The following is a 16,706-nucleotide window of genomic DNA, read 5'->3' as shown; positions in this document are numbered from 1 at the left end:
CACTTTTTTTCAACAAATTAAGTAATCTAAGAGGTGGCTCTTTTCCATTTTTCCCTTAGGGGATCCAATCAAATGAAATGGATTTCATTTTAAATCCAGCAGACATGCATTGAGTGCCTGCTGTAACCTAGCCCCGTACAGCAGTGCATGAGGCAGGTAAAGCCCCTGAGGTATATGGAGCAGGTAAACCAGAGAATGTCAGATGTGATAAACACTGCGAAGGAAATAAAACAGGGTAATGGGGTCATGGGGGGGGTGGGAGGGTGATTTCCTATTGGTTTGTAACGTTTGGGCTGAGACTTGAATAAGGAGGAAAGCCAGCCAGCCTAGTGCACAGCATTCCTGGCAGAGGGACTGGAGAGTGCGGAGACTTTGAGGCAGGAACGAGCTCCGCGTGTTCAGAGAAGGTGATAGATGAGAGGTAGGCAGGGCCCAGGTCATAGAACCTGCTGTGGCCTTGGACAAGGAGTTGGGGTTTTATTCTCAGGACGATAGAAGGTTTAAAGCAGGGAAATGACGTGTGGTTTACATTGTAAGTGGGTCATCTAGTGGCTCGGTAGAGCTCCGGGCTTCTGCGGTGCTTTGACACCGAGTTGGAGGCTACTGACATAGTCCGGGGAGAGATGACGGTGGCTTAGGGTAGCATGGTGGGGTTGTGGGTGGGGCTGATGGGATTCACAGGTGGGGCGGGGGGCGTACAGCTAGTGAGAGGACAGGAGACCAAGAGACTTCTAGTTTGGGATTTGAATCATTGGGGTAGATGATGGTGGTGGCACATATTTACTAAAATAGAGAAGAACAAGTTTGGAGGGGGGGATAAAGAGCTCAGTTTGGGGATAATCTGGGGTGGGAGGTAGATGGAGTTACAGATGAGACAAGATCAGCCATGAGCTTTGTCAACTCACATCAACTGTTGAATGTGGGTCATGGCTGCATGGAGATACATTATACTATTTTTACTAGTTTTGTGTATGTTTGACGTTTTCCATAATAAAAAGGAAGAAACTTCGAGAGATAAAAGAGTTCTGTGTTGGATGTTTTGTTTGAAATGGAAATTGAAGTCAGCAGTTGGGTATACGAGATTGGAGTTCACTGCTGGAGATGAAAAGTTTAAGCCACATAGAGAGGAGAGGGAGAGGGCCGGGCACTCAGCCTGGGGCGTGTCAACATCTAGAGGTCAAGGAAGGGAGGAAGGGCCAGCGGAGGAGATGGGGGAGCAGGGGCCGACGAGGCAGGCAGGCGATCAGCAGGTGCTGGTGAAGCCAGGAGGAAAAGCGTTTCCGGGAGGGAGCAGCCAACCACGGGGAAGTCTGCTGAGAGGCCGTCACTGGATATAGCAGAGTGGATAGCGGGCCACCGGAGTGGCTGGCTTCAGTGTCAGTGCGTCGCTGAGCGTGAACGCCTGATGGATGTGTTGGGGAGAGGGTGGGAAATAAGGAAGTGGAGCCAGGACCGTATATCCCTCTGAAATTTTTTATGTGGATGTTAGCACAGAAATGGGGTAACAGCTGGGTTAAGGGAGAGGCTTGTTTTAATTATTATATTTTGAGAAGCAGCAAAGCACAGTGGTCAAGTGCCTGGATTCAAATCTCGGCTTTGCCACTTACTAGCTCTGGGACCTCAGTTTTCTCACATATAGAATGGGGATGATAGCAATACCCACCTCTTCGGGTTGTTGTGATGGTGGAATGAATGCTGTATGTGGAGTGGCTACCCCATGGTGAGTGCTGTGTGTAGGCGTTTGCTGCCAGTGTCCTTATGTGAGGCGGCAAACCCGAACACTTGCGTGTGTTGTCATGGAGACAGGGGAGCGAGGAGTGATGCATGAGAGAGTGAAGGCTTGAGGGGGCAGAGAGCAGAGTCAGCCCAGGTGGACGGGTGGGTCTTTGGGAGGAGCAGGGAGAGCGCATTGTCACAGCAGGCCGTGGTGTTGATGGCACACACCACTGAAGAGGTTATACAGTTGACAGAGTTGTGTGGTCTTTCCTTGTCAGTAATTTACTTCAGTAAAACCATTTTCTTTTAATCAGATTCCTACTCATCAGATTGGTGTTCAGCCACAGTTGAAATCTGGGCCTTGGTGTCTATGTATAAGATGACACACTATTCTGGATGATGACTAAATTTTCCTTCACCTCTGAAATGCTCTGTGCCCCACCTGTGTTTTTGTTTCAGGTCGTCTCTACTCCTGACTTTGTCTAAATTTTTAAGCCCGCAAATGAATGAATGGGAGTGAACAGGGGAAGGCGGCCAGGTTTCCCAGAGAAAGGCCCATTTCCTGAACAGAGACTTTTGTAGCAGCAGTAACATCAAAATATTGTCCATAAAACCCTTTCAGTCAGTATGATGGCATTTCCTTTTAGATGCTGACTCTGACAAAGCATTAAAAAAGTGTGCTAGTAAAAGTTGGCAAATGTGTTGTTATTTTACTGAACAGTAGAAGAGTCTAGATGTTATTTTATGGAAAACTTCATTTCCTGCCATGTGTTTTAACTTAGGACGTGGCTAGTTGAGGTTTCAATTGCGAAATCTTTTGATCCATTAAATATGAGAACAAGTACAAATGTTAAAACATACAGTTTCTCCATCATGTTTTGCTTATTCACTAAAAGTAGAGAAAGAATGGCATATAACCAGAGCCATAATCATGGCTTAATTATATGAAATAGCTTCAGAATAAAATAAAAGACATGGCCTTCAAAAAGATTTTGCTAATGGTTTTAATCCCCATTGCTAGAAATCTTTGTATAGTGAACAGTATTTATATTAAGAAAATAAAGTGTTAAGAGGGAGGCATGTCTTTAAAAATCATGAATTCTGCAAGGTATTTTGTGTGACCGGTTATAGCATTTTGCCCAGATTATTTGGACTAATAGCAACAGGTATGGTGCCTTTTGTATTAATACCAGTAAGCGTAAAGCATCTGGGATCATTTTTGGTCCTGGGGGCTATCCAGATGAAAATAGGACTTTTTCAATGGAAAGTATAACTTCTTTCCCTTCTTCATTGAATTTTTTATTTGGACATTGGCAGATGATTGTTGAATTCATTTTATGTAGTCTAGCATTTGCTGGTCAAGCATGCTCATGTTTCAGCTGAAATTCTCTGTGCCTTTCCCCACCTCCCCTGTGATTATGAATGTCATTTCCCTGTGACCAGGTGACTCTTTGGGATGTGTTTAAAGCTTATACATATCTAGTTTTTAATGAATCTGACAGATGCCCATTAAACTGTTAAAAATGAAATAATCTAGCTCTTGGCTGTGTTTTTGCAGATTATTGTATTGAAAGAAAATAATGACTGTTTACAAAAACAAATGTTTCTTTTTTGTAAACCTAAAAAAAATGAGAGTAATAATGTCATGGAGAGTCCTCTGCTGATCATTATTACTTTGTCTTTGTAATAAGATATTTAAAACAGAGTGTGTGGCAAACAAAGGAAGATTCCTATTCTACTGAAGAAATCCCTCCCTTCCCTGACTTTTCCACAGTTTTGAACATGAATTTAGATTTTCTTTAGTGGTCCCCCACTTGCTTTTTTTTTCTTTTCTTTTCTTTTTTTTTTGTTTTTTTGTTTTTTTGAACAACAAATAGCTCCTGAATTTCTACTAACCTTTGTTTTGGAAACGAATTTTAAGTCACTTTAAGTTAGAGTTTTCATTCATTCTGCAGATATTTACTGAATCTTAACTATGTGTTTGGCCCCATGCTTGAGGCAGGGAAGTGATCTAGATGTAAATTTTATCCAGTACCTGACCTCAGGAGGCTTGTGGGCTGTGTGTGGAAAAGATCTGTTCATGAGTATTTATATTTACATTACATGTGCTAAGTATGATAAGACAGGCAGAAAAATTTTATTGGCAGAGTTGAGAGGATGGAGAGGAGAGGGAGGACCTGGGTGGAGGGGTGGTGTTTGAGCAGGGCCCAGAGGCCTGGGTGGGAGGGTGACAGGACTGAGGGCGGGTGCCTGCCCAAAGACCTCAGCAGGGCTTTGAGAGGTAGGCAGGTGTCAGGTACCTTTAAGGACTGGCAAGTCGTCCAGTTTGGCTGGTAAACCAGGAGGAGCTCAGGCTGGTATGAGTTACCAAGGCCTCTGAGCATTTTGTTTGTAGTTGAGAGTTAGGGAGCCCTTGGAGGGTTTTGGGCTGGTGAGTAACTCGGTGAGGTCAGAACATTAGGAATATTCGCCTGTTGGCTGTTTTGAGAGAGATAAGAAGGAGGCTGAGGCAGAAATTCAAGTGAGAAGAACAGAGTTCTTGGCTTAGGATGGTGGTGGGTGAGCAAGGAGAGGAAGAGGCGTGAGCTGAATTCGTGGAACTGGCCTGTGTTAGCGATGAACCAAAGACTGTGTGTGCAGGTACCAGTCGATCATGGATTTGACTTGCTGACTCCAAGGTCGATCCAGAATTGAAACCCTGGTCGTGAAAGGCGGCTGCTTTTGCGGGGCCCTCTGAGGGCAGGAGCAGCCTTCTCCACCTCTGCACCTCCAGCGCCAGGCACCAAGCTCAAGAAAGGTTTGCGGAAGGAATGAATATGCTGGGTTTAGTTGTGCACATCAGTGAGTTTGCCATTGGATCAGGACTTTCAGGTGGTCAAGGGCCAAGCAGACCTGGGTGTGAATCCTGGCACGGCCATTCCTGAGTGATCTTGAGCAAGTTACTGAACCTTTCCATTTCCTCATCTGCAGAATGGAGGGTAACAATACTGTCTCTCGGGATAGAACATGGTTATTCATATTAGCTGAATGAATTAATGCACATAAAACATTTAGCTCAGCACCTGGCATACACCTGGGATAATTGCTCCTCAGACGTTGGCTGTTTTTACAGGGGCGTGTAGATGTGAGCCTGTGATTGGCAGGAAAGTAATGGTGAATTGGGGTGGAGGGTTCGTAGCTTTGGCAGTGCTTGAGGGCCTCAGCCCGGAGGTGAAGAGGGAGCAGGAGTGAGGCAGTTCAGAGGAAGCGCCTGGTAAGGAAGTGGGAGGAGGAGCGGAGAAGGGGCAGGAGGACCAGGTCAGAGAGGCAGGAGGGCACTGGGAGAGTTCAGTGTCAGCTGTCCCAGGCAAGGAGGGTGCTTCAGGATGGAAAGGAAGTAGGAAGCATCAAATTCAGAGAGACCAGGGAGGCTCAGAAGGGAGGCTGAGAACTGAGGCTGGATGTTGAGTTTGGTTGTTCGGCAAGACATCCACCAAGCTTGGGAGAAGTCACAGGAGAGCGGAAGCCAGGTTTCCCATGGGTGCAGAGAGCATCAAGGGAACAGGGAAGGTTCTGTCGGATAAAGAAGTATAAGTAGAGGCCAGTGTTAAAGGCAAGATTTCCAGAATAGCTTTTAAAGACAGTATGGCTTTTAAGTTTGTTCTAGCAAAACAATGAATAGGCTGTGGTACCAAGACCACCATGCTTTATAGTCTGTATTGTCGTCCATGAGATGTTCTCCCTGGGGTGTGCCCTGCATGGCGGCACTGGTGAGGTGGAATGTGCGATCGTAAATGGATAAAGTGTGAGATTTCTTGTAATAACAAATAAATACTGATAAATTCATTATAATTAATGCAATAAGATACATTAAAACAGACACTTAATGCGCACTTACTATGGGCCAGCAGCGTTATGTGCGCTTTGCATATGTTGTCTCCTTTAATCCTCCCACCAACTCTGTGAGGTACAGGTGCTGTTTTTCTCATCTCCCAGCTGAGGCGGCCTAGGGTCACACGTGTGCCCAGGGTCACACGGCTGGTAAGTGGTGGCACCAGGCTTCAATACCGAGCAGTCTAGCTGTAGAGCCTGTGCTGTTAAAAGCCGTACTCTGCTGCTTCCTTTTTGCTGCTGAATTGTTGAGGATGAGCAGTTAGCATTAGACATCATGTCTGATGAGTCACGGGGTCTAGAGGGGCAGGTTGAACGTGGAGGAAAGGCTGGTGGGAGCTGGTGAAGCAGTGTTTCATGCAGGGGCGGGGGTGGGGCCAGGCTCAGAGGCTCCAGAGCGGATATTCACCCGACTTGCTCTCAGGGAGAGGAGGAGAGAGAGGACTGGCAAAAATACAGAGAAAGAGAGGCAGGGGATTTTACAGGAGCAAGAGAAAGGGAGAACATTTTAAGAGGTTTGTTGAGGTAGCGAGAGAGACCATCATCATCTGGAGAATTTTCCTGTGGATTTTTAAGAATTGTCTCCCACTGATAGTTTGACTGGACTTGGTCCTATTGGAAAAAAGGGGCTAGGGGAGCTAGCATTAGGGTGGGAGGCTCACTGACCTCGACAGATTCCCAAGGTGCCCCCTAATGGGGCTGTGAAGGTAACACAGTCAAGGAGAAGGACTGTGTTTGGTCACCTGCTACTGATTTGGTTTGCTGCCAGAAGTGGAGCTGAAGGGCAGTAGGTGGAGGAAAGAGTCATATTGTCTTTTCTCTCCTGTTGTGAAGAAATCCCAGGTTTGGGAGGAAGAGAAACCCACAAGCGGAAGAAACAAGGAATGTAGGAAGTAGAGGCCTTTGGAATTTGAGGGGTGTTGGAGGCATGGATGTCACTGAACTGAAGAGTACCTGACTCAGACCTTTTTAGGATTTCCTAGAAATCAGATACATCGTTTAAAATAGTGTTTCTCCAACGATCTGTAGCAAAGGGCCGTTTTTGTTGTTTGAAGGTTGTGAACTGTTTATATCTTGTAAAATATAATAAAAGATGAATTAGAAAAAATAAATGAAGAAAACAAAAGCACAAGGAGTACAAACCCAATTTGTTGTCTGTTATTAGATTAAACAGGCACACAATTTACTCTGTGAAAATTGCTTAAAAAAAAAAAAGTTTTCTAAGTGCTTGCTTTTAATTTCTGAAGTCAGCTTGGCGTGGGCTTCTGGTGGGCTCAGAACAAACACAGGCTTGTGGCTGACGGTCTCATTTGCGTGCATAGCGCCGACAGAGCAGTCAGGCTCCAGGCAGGGCTGCACGGGGCTCCGGTGCCCCGGCTCCTCCCCAGAGCACCCAGCCTCGTGCGTGGCGCACACCGCACGCTCCACAAATACGCGCTTGTTAAACGGTCCCTTTCAGAGGTGAGTTTTGTATGCAGAATAAAATTCTCCCAAAATAATTAAAATTTGTTCACCTGGTGGTAGGCAGAATTCTAAAGCAAAGTGTGCTTTACCTTGTTTTGCAATTTTCAAAACCCACATCTTTGTAGATTTTAAAAAAAACCCAAAAACCTACCTACCAGAAAGCCACAGTTTGTCCCTGAGTTGTGTGCACCTAACCTCAGCCACTGTGGTCTTTTGGCTCCAGGTCGTGTCAGCAGCTAAGGTGTGTGGAGCAGCTGATGAGTCCCCGTCTGTGAAGAGGCTGCGCCTGCTTGTCGCTGATAAAGACTTTTCTTTTAAAGCCGGCCAGTGGTAAGTGGCTCTTCTGTTTCCTAAGTGTGTGTGTGTTCAAGGTGCCATCAGATACAAGAGCTTGTTTTTCCTTCTGGAAAGGACTTCTGTGGCTACTGTTTCTCCCAGGGGGTAGGAATTCTAGAGCGTCTCCATTCGGCCTGAGCCTCTTTTTGGCATGGAGAATCTGATTCATTTCCTATCCTCAGCTCACCTTGGTTTTGAGCCCATGACCCTCTCAGTCATACATGAAAATTGCCGCCTTGAGTTTTCCAGATTGAAACAAAGCAGCTAGTTGTGGTCCGAGGACCCGATGGCTCTGATAATTACATTCTGCAGGAATGGCTGCTAATAGAATGCACTGCAGTAATCTAATCTGCTTCCGTTATGTGTTGCTGGGGGTTGATACACTTTTTAAAAAATTTTTATTTTATTTATTTATTTTTTATACAGCAGGTTTTTTATTATTTATCTATTTTATACATATTGGTGTATATATGTCAATCCCAATCTGCCAGTTCATCCCCCCTCCCCCCCTTGTTGTCTACATCGTTTGTTCTCTACATCTGTGTCTCTATTTCTGCCTTGCAAACCAGTTCATCTGTACCATTTTTCTAGATTCCACATGTATGCGTTAATATACAATATTTGTTTTTCTCCTTTTGACTTACTGCACTCTGTATGACAGTCTCTACATCCATCAACATCTCTACAAATGATCCAGTTTTGTTCCTTTTTTATGACTGAGTAATATTCCATTGTATATCTGTACCAGATCTTCTTTATCCATTTGTCTGTTGATAGGCATTTAGGTTGCTTCCATGACTTGGCTGTTGTAAATAGTGCTGCAAGGAACATTGGGGTGCATGTGTCCTTTTGAATTATGGTTTTCTCTGGTAATATGCCCAGTAGTGGGATTGCTGGGTCATATGGTAATTCTATTTTTAGTTTTTTAAGGAACCTCCATACTGTTCTCCATAGTGGCTGTATCAATTTACATTCCCACCAACAGAGCAAGAGGGTTCCGTTTTCTCCACACCCTCTCCAGCATTTTTCGTTTGTAGATTTTCTGATGATGCCTATTCTAACCGGTGTGAGGTGATACCTCGCTGTGGTTTTGATTTATATTTCTCTCATAATTAGTGATGTTGAGCAGCTTTTCATTTGCCTCTTTGCCATCTGTATGTCTTCATTGGAGAGATGTCTATTTAGGTCTTCTGCCCATTTTTGGATTGGGTTGTTTGTTTTTTTAATATTGAGCTGCATGAGCTGTTTATGTGTTTTGGAGATTAATTCTTTGTCCGTTAATTCGTTTGCAAATATTTTCTCCCATTCTGAGGGTTGCATTTTGTCTTGTTTATAGGTTCCTTTGCTGTGCAAAAGCTTTTAAGTTTAATTAGGTCCCATTTGTTTATTTTCGTTTTTATTTCCATTACTCTAGGATGTGGGTCAAAAAAGATCTTGCTGTGATTTATGTCAAAGAGTGTTCTCCCTATATTTTTCTCTAAGAGTTTTATAGTGTCTCGTCTTACATTTCGGTCTTTAATCCGTTTTGAGCTTGTTTTTGTGTATGGTGTTAGGGAGTGTTCTAATTTCATTCTTTTCCATGGAGCTGTCCAGTTTTCCCAGCACCACTTATTGAAGAGAGTGTCTTTTCTCCATTGTATATCCTTGCCTCCTTTGTCACAGATTAGTTGACCATAGGTGTGTGGGGTTATCTCTGGTCTTTCTATCCTGTTCCATTGGTCTATATTTCTGTTTTTGTGCCAGTACCATGTTGCCTTGATTACTGTAGCTTTGTATAGTCTGAAGTCAGGGAGCCTGATTCCTCCAGCTCCGTTTTTTTCCCTCAAGATTCCTTTGGCTATTTGGGGTCTTTTGTGTCTCCTTACAAATTTTAAGATTTTTTTGTTCTAGTTCTGTGCAAAATGCCATTGGTAATTTGATAAGGATTGCATCGAATCTGTAGATTGCTTTGGGTAGTGGAGTCATTTTCACAATATTGATTCTTCCAATCCAAGAACATGGTATATCTCTCCATCTGTTTGTGTCATCTTTGATTTCTTTCATCAGTGTTTTATAGTTTTCTGAGTACAGGTCTTTTACCTCCTTAGGTAGGTTTATTCCTAGATATTTTATTCTTTTTGTTGCAGTGGTGAATGGGATTGTTTCCTTAATTTCTCTTTCTGATCTTTCATTGTTAGTGTATAGGAATGCCAGAAATTTCTGTGCATTAATTTTATTTCCTGCAACTTTACCAAATTCATTGATTAGCTCTAGTAGTTTTCTGGTGGCATCTTTAGGATTAATTATGTATAGTATCATGTCATCTGCAAGCAGTGACAGTTTTACTTCTTCTTTTCCAGTTTGTATTCCTTTTATTTCTTTTTCTTCTCTGATTGCCATGGCTAGGACTTCCAAAATTGTGTTGAATAATAGTGGCGAGAGCAGATATCCTTGTCTTGTTCCTGATCTTAGAAGAAATGCTTTCAGTTTTTCACCATTGAGAATGATGTTTGCTGTGGGTTTGTCGTATATGGCCTTTATTATGTTGAGGAAGGTTCCCTCTATGTCCACTTTCTGGAGAGTTTTTATCATAAATGGGTGTTGGATTTTGTCAAAAGCTTTTTCTGCATCTATTGAGATGATCATATTCAGTGATCTCTTGGTTATTTAGTAACGTATTGTTTAGCCTCCACGTGTTTGTGTTTTTTATGTTTTTTCCCCCTGTAATTGATTTCTAATCTCATAGCCTTGTGGTCAGAAAAGATGCTTGATATGATTTCAGTTTTCTTAAATTTACTGAGGCTTGGTTTGTGACCCAAGATGTGATCTATCCTGGAGAATGTTCTGTGTTCACTTGAGAAGAAAGTGTAATCTGCTGTTTTCGGATGGAATGTCCTATCAATATCAAATCTGTCTGGTCTGTTGTGTCACTTAAAGCTTGTGTTTCCTTATTAATTTTCTGTTTGGATGATCTGTCCATTGGTGTAAGTGAGGTGTTAAAGTTCCCCACTATTATTGTGTTACTGTTGATTTCCTCTTTTACAGCTGTTAGCATTTGCCTTATGTATTGAGGTGCTCCTATGTGGGGTGCATATATATTTATAATCATTACAGCTTCTTCTTGGATTGATCCTTTGATCATTATGTAGTGTCCTTCCTTGTCTCTTGTAACATTCTTTATTTTAAAGTCTGTTTTATCTGATATGAGTATTGCTACTTCAGTTTTCTTTTGATTTCCCTTTGCATGGAATATCTTTTTCCATCCCCTCGCTTTCAGTCTGTATGTGTCCCTAGCTCTGAAGTGGCTCTCTTGTAGGCAGCATACAAAAGGGATTTTTTTTTGTATCCATTCAGCGAGCCTGTGTCTTTTGGTTGGAGCATTTAATCCATTCACGTTTGAGGTAATTATCGATATGTATGTTCCTATTACTATTTTCTTAATGTTTTGGGTTTGTTTTTGTAGATCCTTTTTTTTTTTTAATTTATTTATTTATTTATTTATTTATTTATTTATTTATTCATGGCTGTGTTGGATCCTCGTCTCTGTGCGAGGGCCCCCTCCAGCTGCGGCAAGCGGGGGCCACCCCCCATCGCGGTGCACGGGCCCCCCACCACCGCGGCCCCTCCCGCTGTGGAGCACAGGCTCCAGACGTGCAGGCCCAGCAACCGTGGCCCACGGGCCCAGTCGCTCCGCGGCATGCGGGATCCTCCCAGACCAGGGCTCGAACCCGCGTCCCCCGCACCGGCAGGCAGACTCCCAACCACTGCGCCACCAGGGAAGCCCCTGTAGATCCTTTTCTTCTCTTGTGTTTCCCACTTAGAGAAGTTCCTTTAGCATTTGTTGTAGAGCTGGTTTGGTGGTGCTGAATTCTCTTAGCTTTTGCTTGTCTGTAAAGCTTTTGACTTCTCCATTGAATCTGAATGAGATCCTTGCCAGGTAGAGTAATCTTGGTTGTAGGTTCTTCCCTTTCATCACTTTAAATATATCGTGCCACTCTCTTCTGGCTTGTAGAGTTTCTGCTGAGAGATCAGCTGTTAACTTCATGGGAGTTCCCTTGTATGTTATTTGACGTTTTTCCCTTGTTGCTTTTTTTTTTAATAAATTTATTTACTTACTTATTTATTTATTTATTTATTTTGGGTTGCGCTGTGTCTTCATTGCTGCACGCGGACTTTCTTTAGTTGCGGTGAGCTGGGGCTCCTCTTCCTTGTGGTGCACAGGCTTCTCATTGCGGTGGCTTCTCTTGTTGCAGAGCACGGGCTCTAGGCACTTGGGCTTCAGTAGTTGTGGCTTGCGGACTCTAGAGTGCAGGCTCAGTAGCTGTGGCGCATGGGCTTAGTTGCTCCGCGGCATGTGGGATCTTCCCGGACCAGGGCTCGAACCCACGTCCCCTGCATTGGCAGGTGGATCCTCAACCACTGCGCCAGCAGGCAAGCCCCTCCCTTGTTGCTTTTAATAATTTTTCTTTGCCTTTAATTTTTGTCAGTTTGATTACTATGTGTCTTGGCATGTTTGTCCTTGGTTTATCCTGCCTGTGACTCTCTGTGCTTCCTGGACTTGGGTGGCTATTTCCTTTCCCATGTTAGGCATGGGAAATAATCTCTTCAAATATTTTCCCGGGTCCTTTCTCTCTCTCTTCTTCTTCTCTTCTTCTTCTGGGACCCCTATAATGCGAATGTTGGTACACTTAATGTTGTCCCAGAGGTCTCTTAGGCTGTCTTCATTTCTTTATTGTGTTCTGTGGCAGTGAATTCCACCATTATGTCTTCTGGATCACTTATCCTTTTTTCTGCCTCAGTTATTCTGCTATTGATTCCTTCTAGTGTATTTTTCATTTCAGTTATTGTATTGTTCATCTCTGTTTGTTTGTTCTTTAATTCTTCTAGGTCTTTGTTAAACGTTTCTTGCGTCTTCTTGATCTTTGCCTCCATTCTTTTTCCGAGATCCTGGATCATCTTCACTATCTTTATTCTGAATTCTTGTTCTGGAAGGTTGCCTGTCTCCACTTCATTGTTTTTCTGGGGTTTTATCTTGTTCCTTCATCTGGTACATAGCCCTCTGCCTTTTCATGTTGTCTATCTTTCTGTGAATGTGGTTTTCATTCCACAGGCTGCAGAATTGTAGTTCTTCTTGCCTTGCTTCTGCTCTCTGCCTTCTGGTGGATGAGGCTATCTAAGAGGCTTGTGCAAGCTTCCTGATGGGAGGGACTGTTGGTGGGTATAGCTGGGTGTTGCTCTGGTGGGCAGAGCTCAGTAAAACTTTAATCTGCTTGTCTGCTGATGGGTGGGGTGAGTGCCGTCCCTGTTGGTTGTTTGGCCTGAGGCGACCCAGCACTGGAGCCTACCTGGCTTTTTGGTGGGGCTAATGGTGGACTCTGGGAGGGCTCATGCCAAGGAGTACCTTCCAGAACTTCTTGAGTTTTCCAGATTGAAATAGAGCAGCTAGTTGTGGTCTGAGGACTTGACAACTCTGATTACATTCTGCAGGAATGGCTGCTAATAGATTGCACTGCAATAATCTAATGTGCTTCAGTTATGTGTTGCAGGGGGTTGATCCATTTTTAAAAGTCGGTCTTCTTTATGTCAAATGCAGAGTAAACACAGCAGTCTGAAACTGGTTATTCTAACCAGGTATGTCACAGAGCTTCCCATCCTCTCGTCTGAATTCCTGTGTCCCTCATAACTTGTCTGGGTTGAGTTGAAATATTTTGCTGAATTTATTATCAGGATCCCCCATGGGGCCCAGCCCACATCACACTCAGGACTCTGAGAGCTGGTCAGTGTACTGACAAGGTAACAGCCCAGCTGTCCCACTGTTGCCACAAATGGCCTCACTGAGCTGGGATTCAAGTTGAATTGTAAATAAAAACTTGTATTTCCTTAGGAAAGGTGTGTTTGGGTGTCTGTTTCCTTTATTTAAATAAAGCATTCATTTCTAAATGAATTTCTGGCATGTCAATCTTGGTCGTCTTTCTTAGGAGTCACTTGACTAATTTTGGCAGTCCATCTGGAAATGTGGTTTTGTTAGAAGGAGGATGTGTGATAAATAGCAAATGTGATAATAGCAAGAGTTAGCAGTCTTGTGTTAATAGTTTGCCTTTGAATTTAGAACTAGAAAACAAGATGCTGATTGCAATAATTTGCGTTTGTGAAGCAATTTACTGCAATCTTTGCACATGTTCAGTGATACATATTAAGTGAATTTGGGCTGTTTTAGGGGGGAGGGCAGCGTTTTTACCCTTCCAAACTAGTTGAGCAGTTATTACATTGAAAAGTGCAAACTTTAATTGTAATGATCTATCTTTCCACATTTCCCTTCTGGGGAAGTGTTTGTGTCCTGTGCACACCATTATCTCCCTGCCTCCAACTCAGAATTGTGCCAAGACGCTGACCCCAGCGTCCTGATTAGAAAAAGCCTATGCCTTTGTTACACTGCTGCTCCCATGGTGTGCGTGCGAGTGTGTTAGCACTTGCAAACTGTAAGTTTGCAAACTGTTATCTGATAAGAAAAATGTCATCGTTCTCTGGTGATATACATAGAAATAGGGTCTCCCTGTGAGCCTCAAGATAAAATCACTCAGGGTGGGTGTCACATACGCTGTATCAGTGAATGGATTTGGTAATATCACCAATGTTGGGTCTGTCCCCCTGGGAGGCTGTATCACAGCGTCACACGCCTTGTGCTCCGCAGACCGCCTGGCCCAAAGGCTCGCTTTTCTACCTGCTGGCTCTGTGATGTGGGCGGCTTCCTTCTTGCTCTGGGCTTCCGTTTCCATATCTTTAAACAGGGAATAGTAATATTTTTGTGTCTTGGGGTATGTCAGGCAGAGTTTGTTTTGTTTTTTGTTGTAGCCAATGCTTCACAGTCATTTAGATCATCTGTGTTGGTGAGGCCCAAGGGACAGATTGTAACTCTTAGCTCCTCTGCCAGTTCCCCTGCAGTGAGGCTGTTGTTGGAAGAGCAGCAGACGTGCGAGGAGTGGGCGAGTGCACAGCTCCACTCCCTGTGATGCCGCCCCTCGTGTACAGTCAGTGTGAGCTCCACACCTGGGCTGTGCACAGAACACACCCCGGGGAGCAAGGCCCAAGCGTTTCTGGAGGGAGAAAGGTGCGTCTCTGACTTCGTACAAGATAACACAAGGTCTTATGCTTGCAAATGACTGGGCTGTACTAAGAGGAGGAGGACACTGAGAAGAAAGTGATTAGAGGAGCAAGATTAGAGAAATAGGACTCTTCCCCCCGCCACCCGCTGGCAGGGCAGCTGCGCTGTAGACGGTTATAGATGGCCTCGCAGCGCTGACTCACAGGGCCACACTGAGGAAGTGCTGCGTTCCTCGGCGGCTTTGTTCACATGGTGTCCTCCTCCACTGCTTGTGTGATGAGCACTGTCCTTCAGGACTCCTCTGTGAAGTCCTTCCTAATTCCTCCACCCCTAGTGGAACTGACTACTACTTCCTCGCCTCCCCTCCCCACGCCCCACCCCCCAAGCAAGTTTTTTTTTTAAATAAAGCAGCGGCTTTATTAGTATTTTCCTGAGAAAATCAGGATCACATATGTTGGAGCTAAGAAGAAACCTGTACTAAGTACAGGTACTTCCAGACAGATCTCAAATGATGAGCGTTTTCTCTCTGCCAAGCAGATTTTTTCATAGCCCCATTAATCGTGTTTATTTGTTAATTTTCCTCCCATTTGGGAGTTTTTTGAGGGCAGGAACCAAGACATAGTTGCATCTTTACCTGCAACACCAACCCCAGTGCCTGTTCATGGTGGGCAGATGCCGTCTGTCACGTTTGCCGAGTACGGTAGCTGACGGCTAAAGAGTTTTGGGATCTCGGGGTAAAGCATTCTCATTCGGCTGTGGTTTGTGTGCCTGCTCTGTGCTGGGCCCTGGGGCAGGATGGGGCTGCCTGGTGTGTCACATTGGATGTGAATATGTGCGCTTCACTACAGAACTAGGTCCTTTCTCTCTGCTCTTCAGGTACTCACTCATCTGGGTGCTAATCCTGCAGAGGGCATTTTTAAACGGGTGCATGTGCACGCGCACACTTGTGTGTTTAAAACTTAATTCTTTCTTGGAAAGATGTTTTATTATTGTTTTATGTTTTATGTATTGTACATATTTTCTTAAGTCCATTCAGATGAGGTTCTTCTGTAGCATTTCCTGAAGGAGTCCTTTTAAAGGCAAAGGGTTTCCAGAGTTACTAGAGAAGAGAGATTCCCTTTCACTCACCTGAGAGAAAGGTCTTTATCACCATCAAGCAGCAGAGGGTGCTATAGTTCAGGAGATAAAGCAGCAAAAGTAGCTCAGAGATTAATTTTTTTAAACACAGAAGCTATGGAGATGCCATTTACCTCTTCTCTGAAAGCACATAGCAACTGTGTTAATAAATGTTAGCTATAGTCTTTTAAAATTTGTATCTTGTCTGAAATGGAAGGGAAATTAGAGTATTCATGGGAAAGAAGGAAGTGAATAAATGCGAAAACAGCCTGGGGGCCTTTTCTGGAGCACTTCCAGTCCAGAACTGGTTTTCTAAGACTATAAAAAAATGACCAGATATCTAAGGCCAGAGATGAGAAGAGAACATCTTTTAAGGCCATACATAGATCAAATCAGGAGAGAACATCAAGTGCTTTTCGTGTAAGCCTGCTGGTAGGGAAGCAACTGGAGGGAAATGATACTATTGCTTTTTTTTAATACTATCGCTCTTTGATGGCTGAGAAACAGCTATATTGGATATTTGAGTTTCCTGGACATGGAGATGAGAATTTCCTGTGGTCTCAGTTTCTAATAAGTTTCTCTTTCCTTGTTATGTGACTAGATTTGTTGCATTTCCTAGAATCCGCCCCCCCCAAAAAAGTTTCTGTGGCGTAGAATTCAATTCAGTAGAAGGCTTGAGACTCACAAGAGTTCTCGACTACAGGAGAATGGTTAGAAGAGAAGGAAAATGAGACTCTTGGAACTTAGGAGCCCGCATCAGCCTGTTTAGTTTTTCAAATGCCAGTGAGAGAGTGTTTGTTGCCATTTTCTTCCCCACACTTTTTAAAAACTTTTATTGAGATATACTTTACATATCATAAAATTCACTCATTTAAAGTGTACAGTTCAATGATTTCTCGTATATTCACAGAACTGTACAGTGATCAATCAGCCCAGACAAATTTTACAACGTTCTCATCATCCCAGAAAGAAACTCTGTACTGATTATCATTCAGTCCCCATCCTCACCCTCTTAGGCAACCACTGTTCTACTTTCTGTCTTTGCAGATTTGCCTATTCTGGACATTTAATATCAATAGAAATATACAGTATGTGATCTTTTTTTGTGACTGGTTTCTTTAAC

General features: G+C 43.7%; 1 protein-coding gene across 2 annotated transcripts in view; it reads left to right on the top strand.

Annotated features, from left to right (window-relative positions):
* The window catches only part of OXNAD1 (oxidoreductase NAD binding domain containing 1), a 55,983-nt gene that overhangs the window by 20,287 nt on the left and 18,990 nt on the right, over window positions 1-16,706 (top strand). For both annotated transcript variants that reach the window (XM_082459345.1, XM_082459346.1), the window contains one exon: window positions 7,274-7,380. In XM_082459345.1, coding sequence (XP_082315471.1) covers window positions 7,274-7,380 — 107 coding nt within the window. The remainder of the gene's footprint in view (window positions 1-7,273; window positions 7,381-16,706) is intronic.

Source organism: Balaenoptera physalus, assembly GCF_965194825.1.
Source record: "Balaenoptera physalus genome assembly, chromosome: 4".
NCBI classification, from domain to species: Eukaryota; Metazoa; Chordata; class Mammalia; order Artiodactyla; family Balaenopteridae; genus Balaenoptera; species Balaenoptera physalus.
Note: the sequence above shows the minus strand (reverse complement) of the source record. Positions and strands in the feature narration are given on the sequence as shown.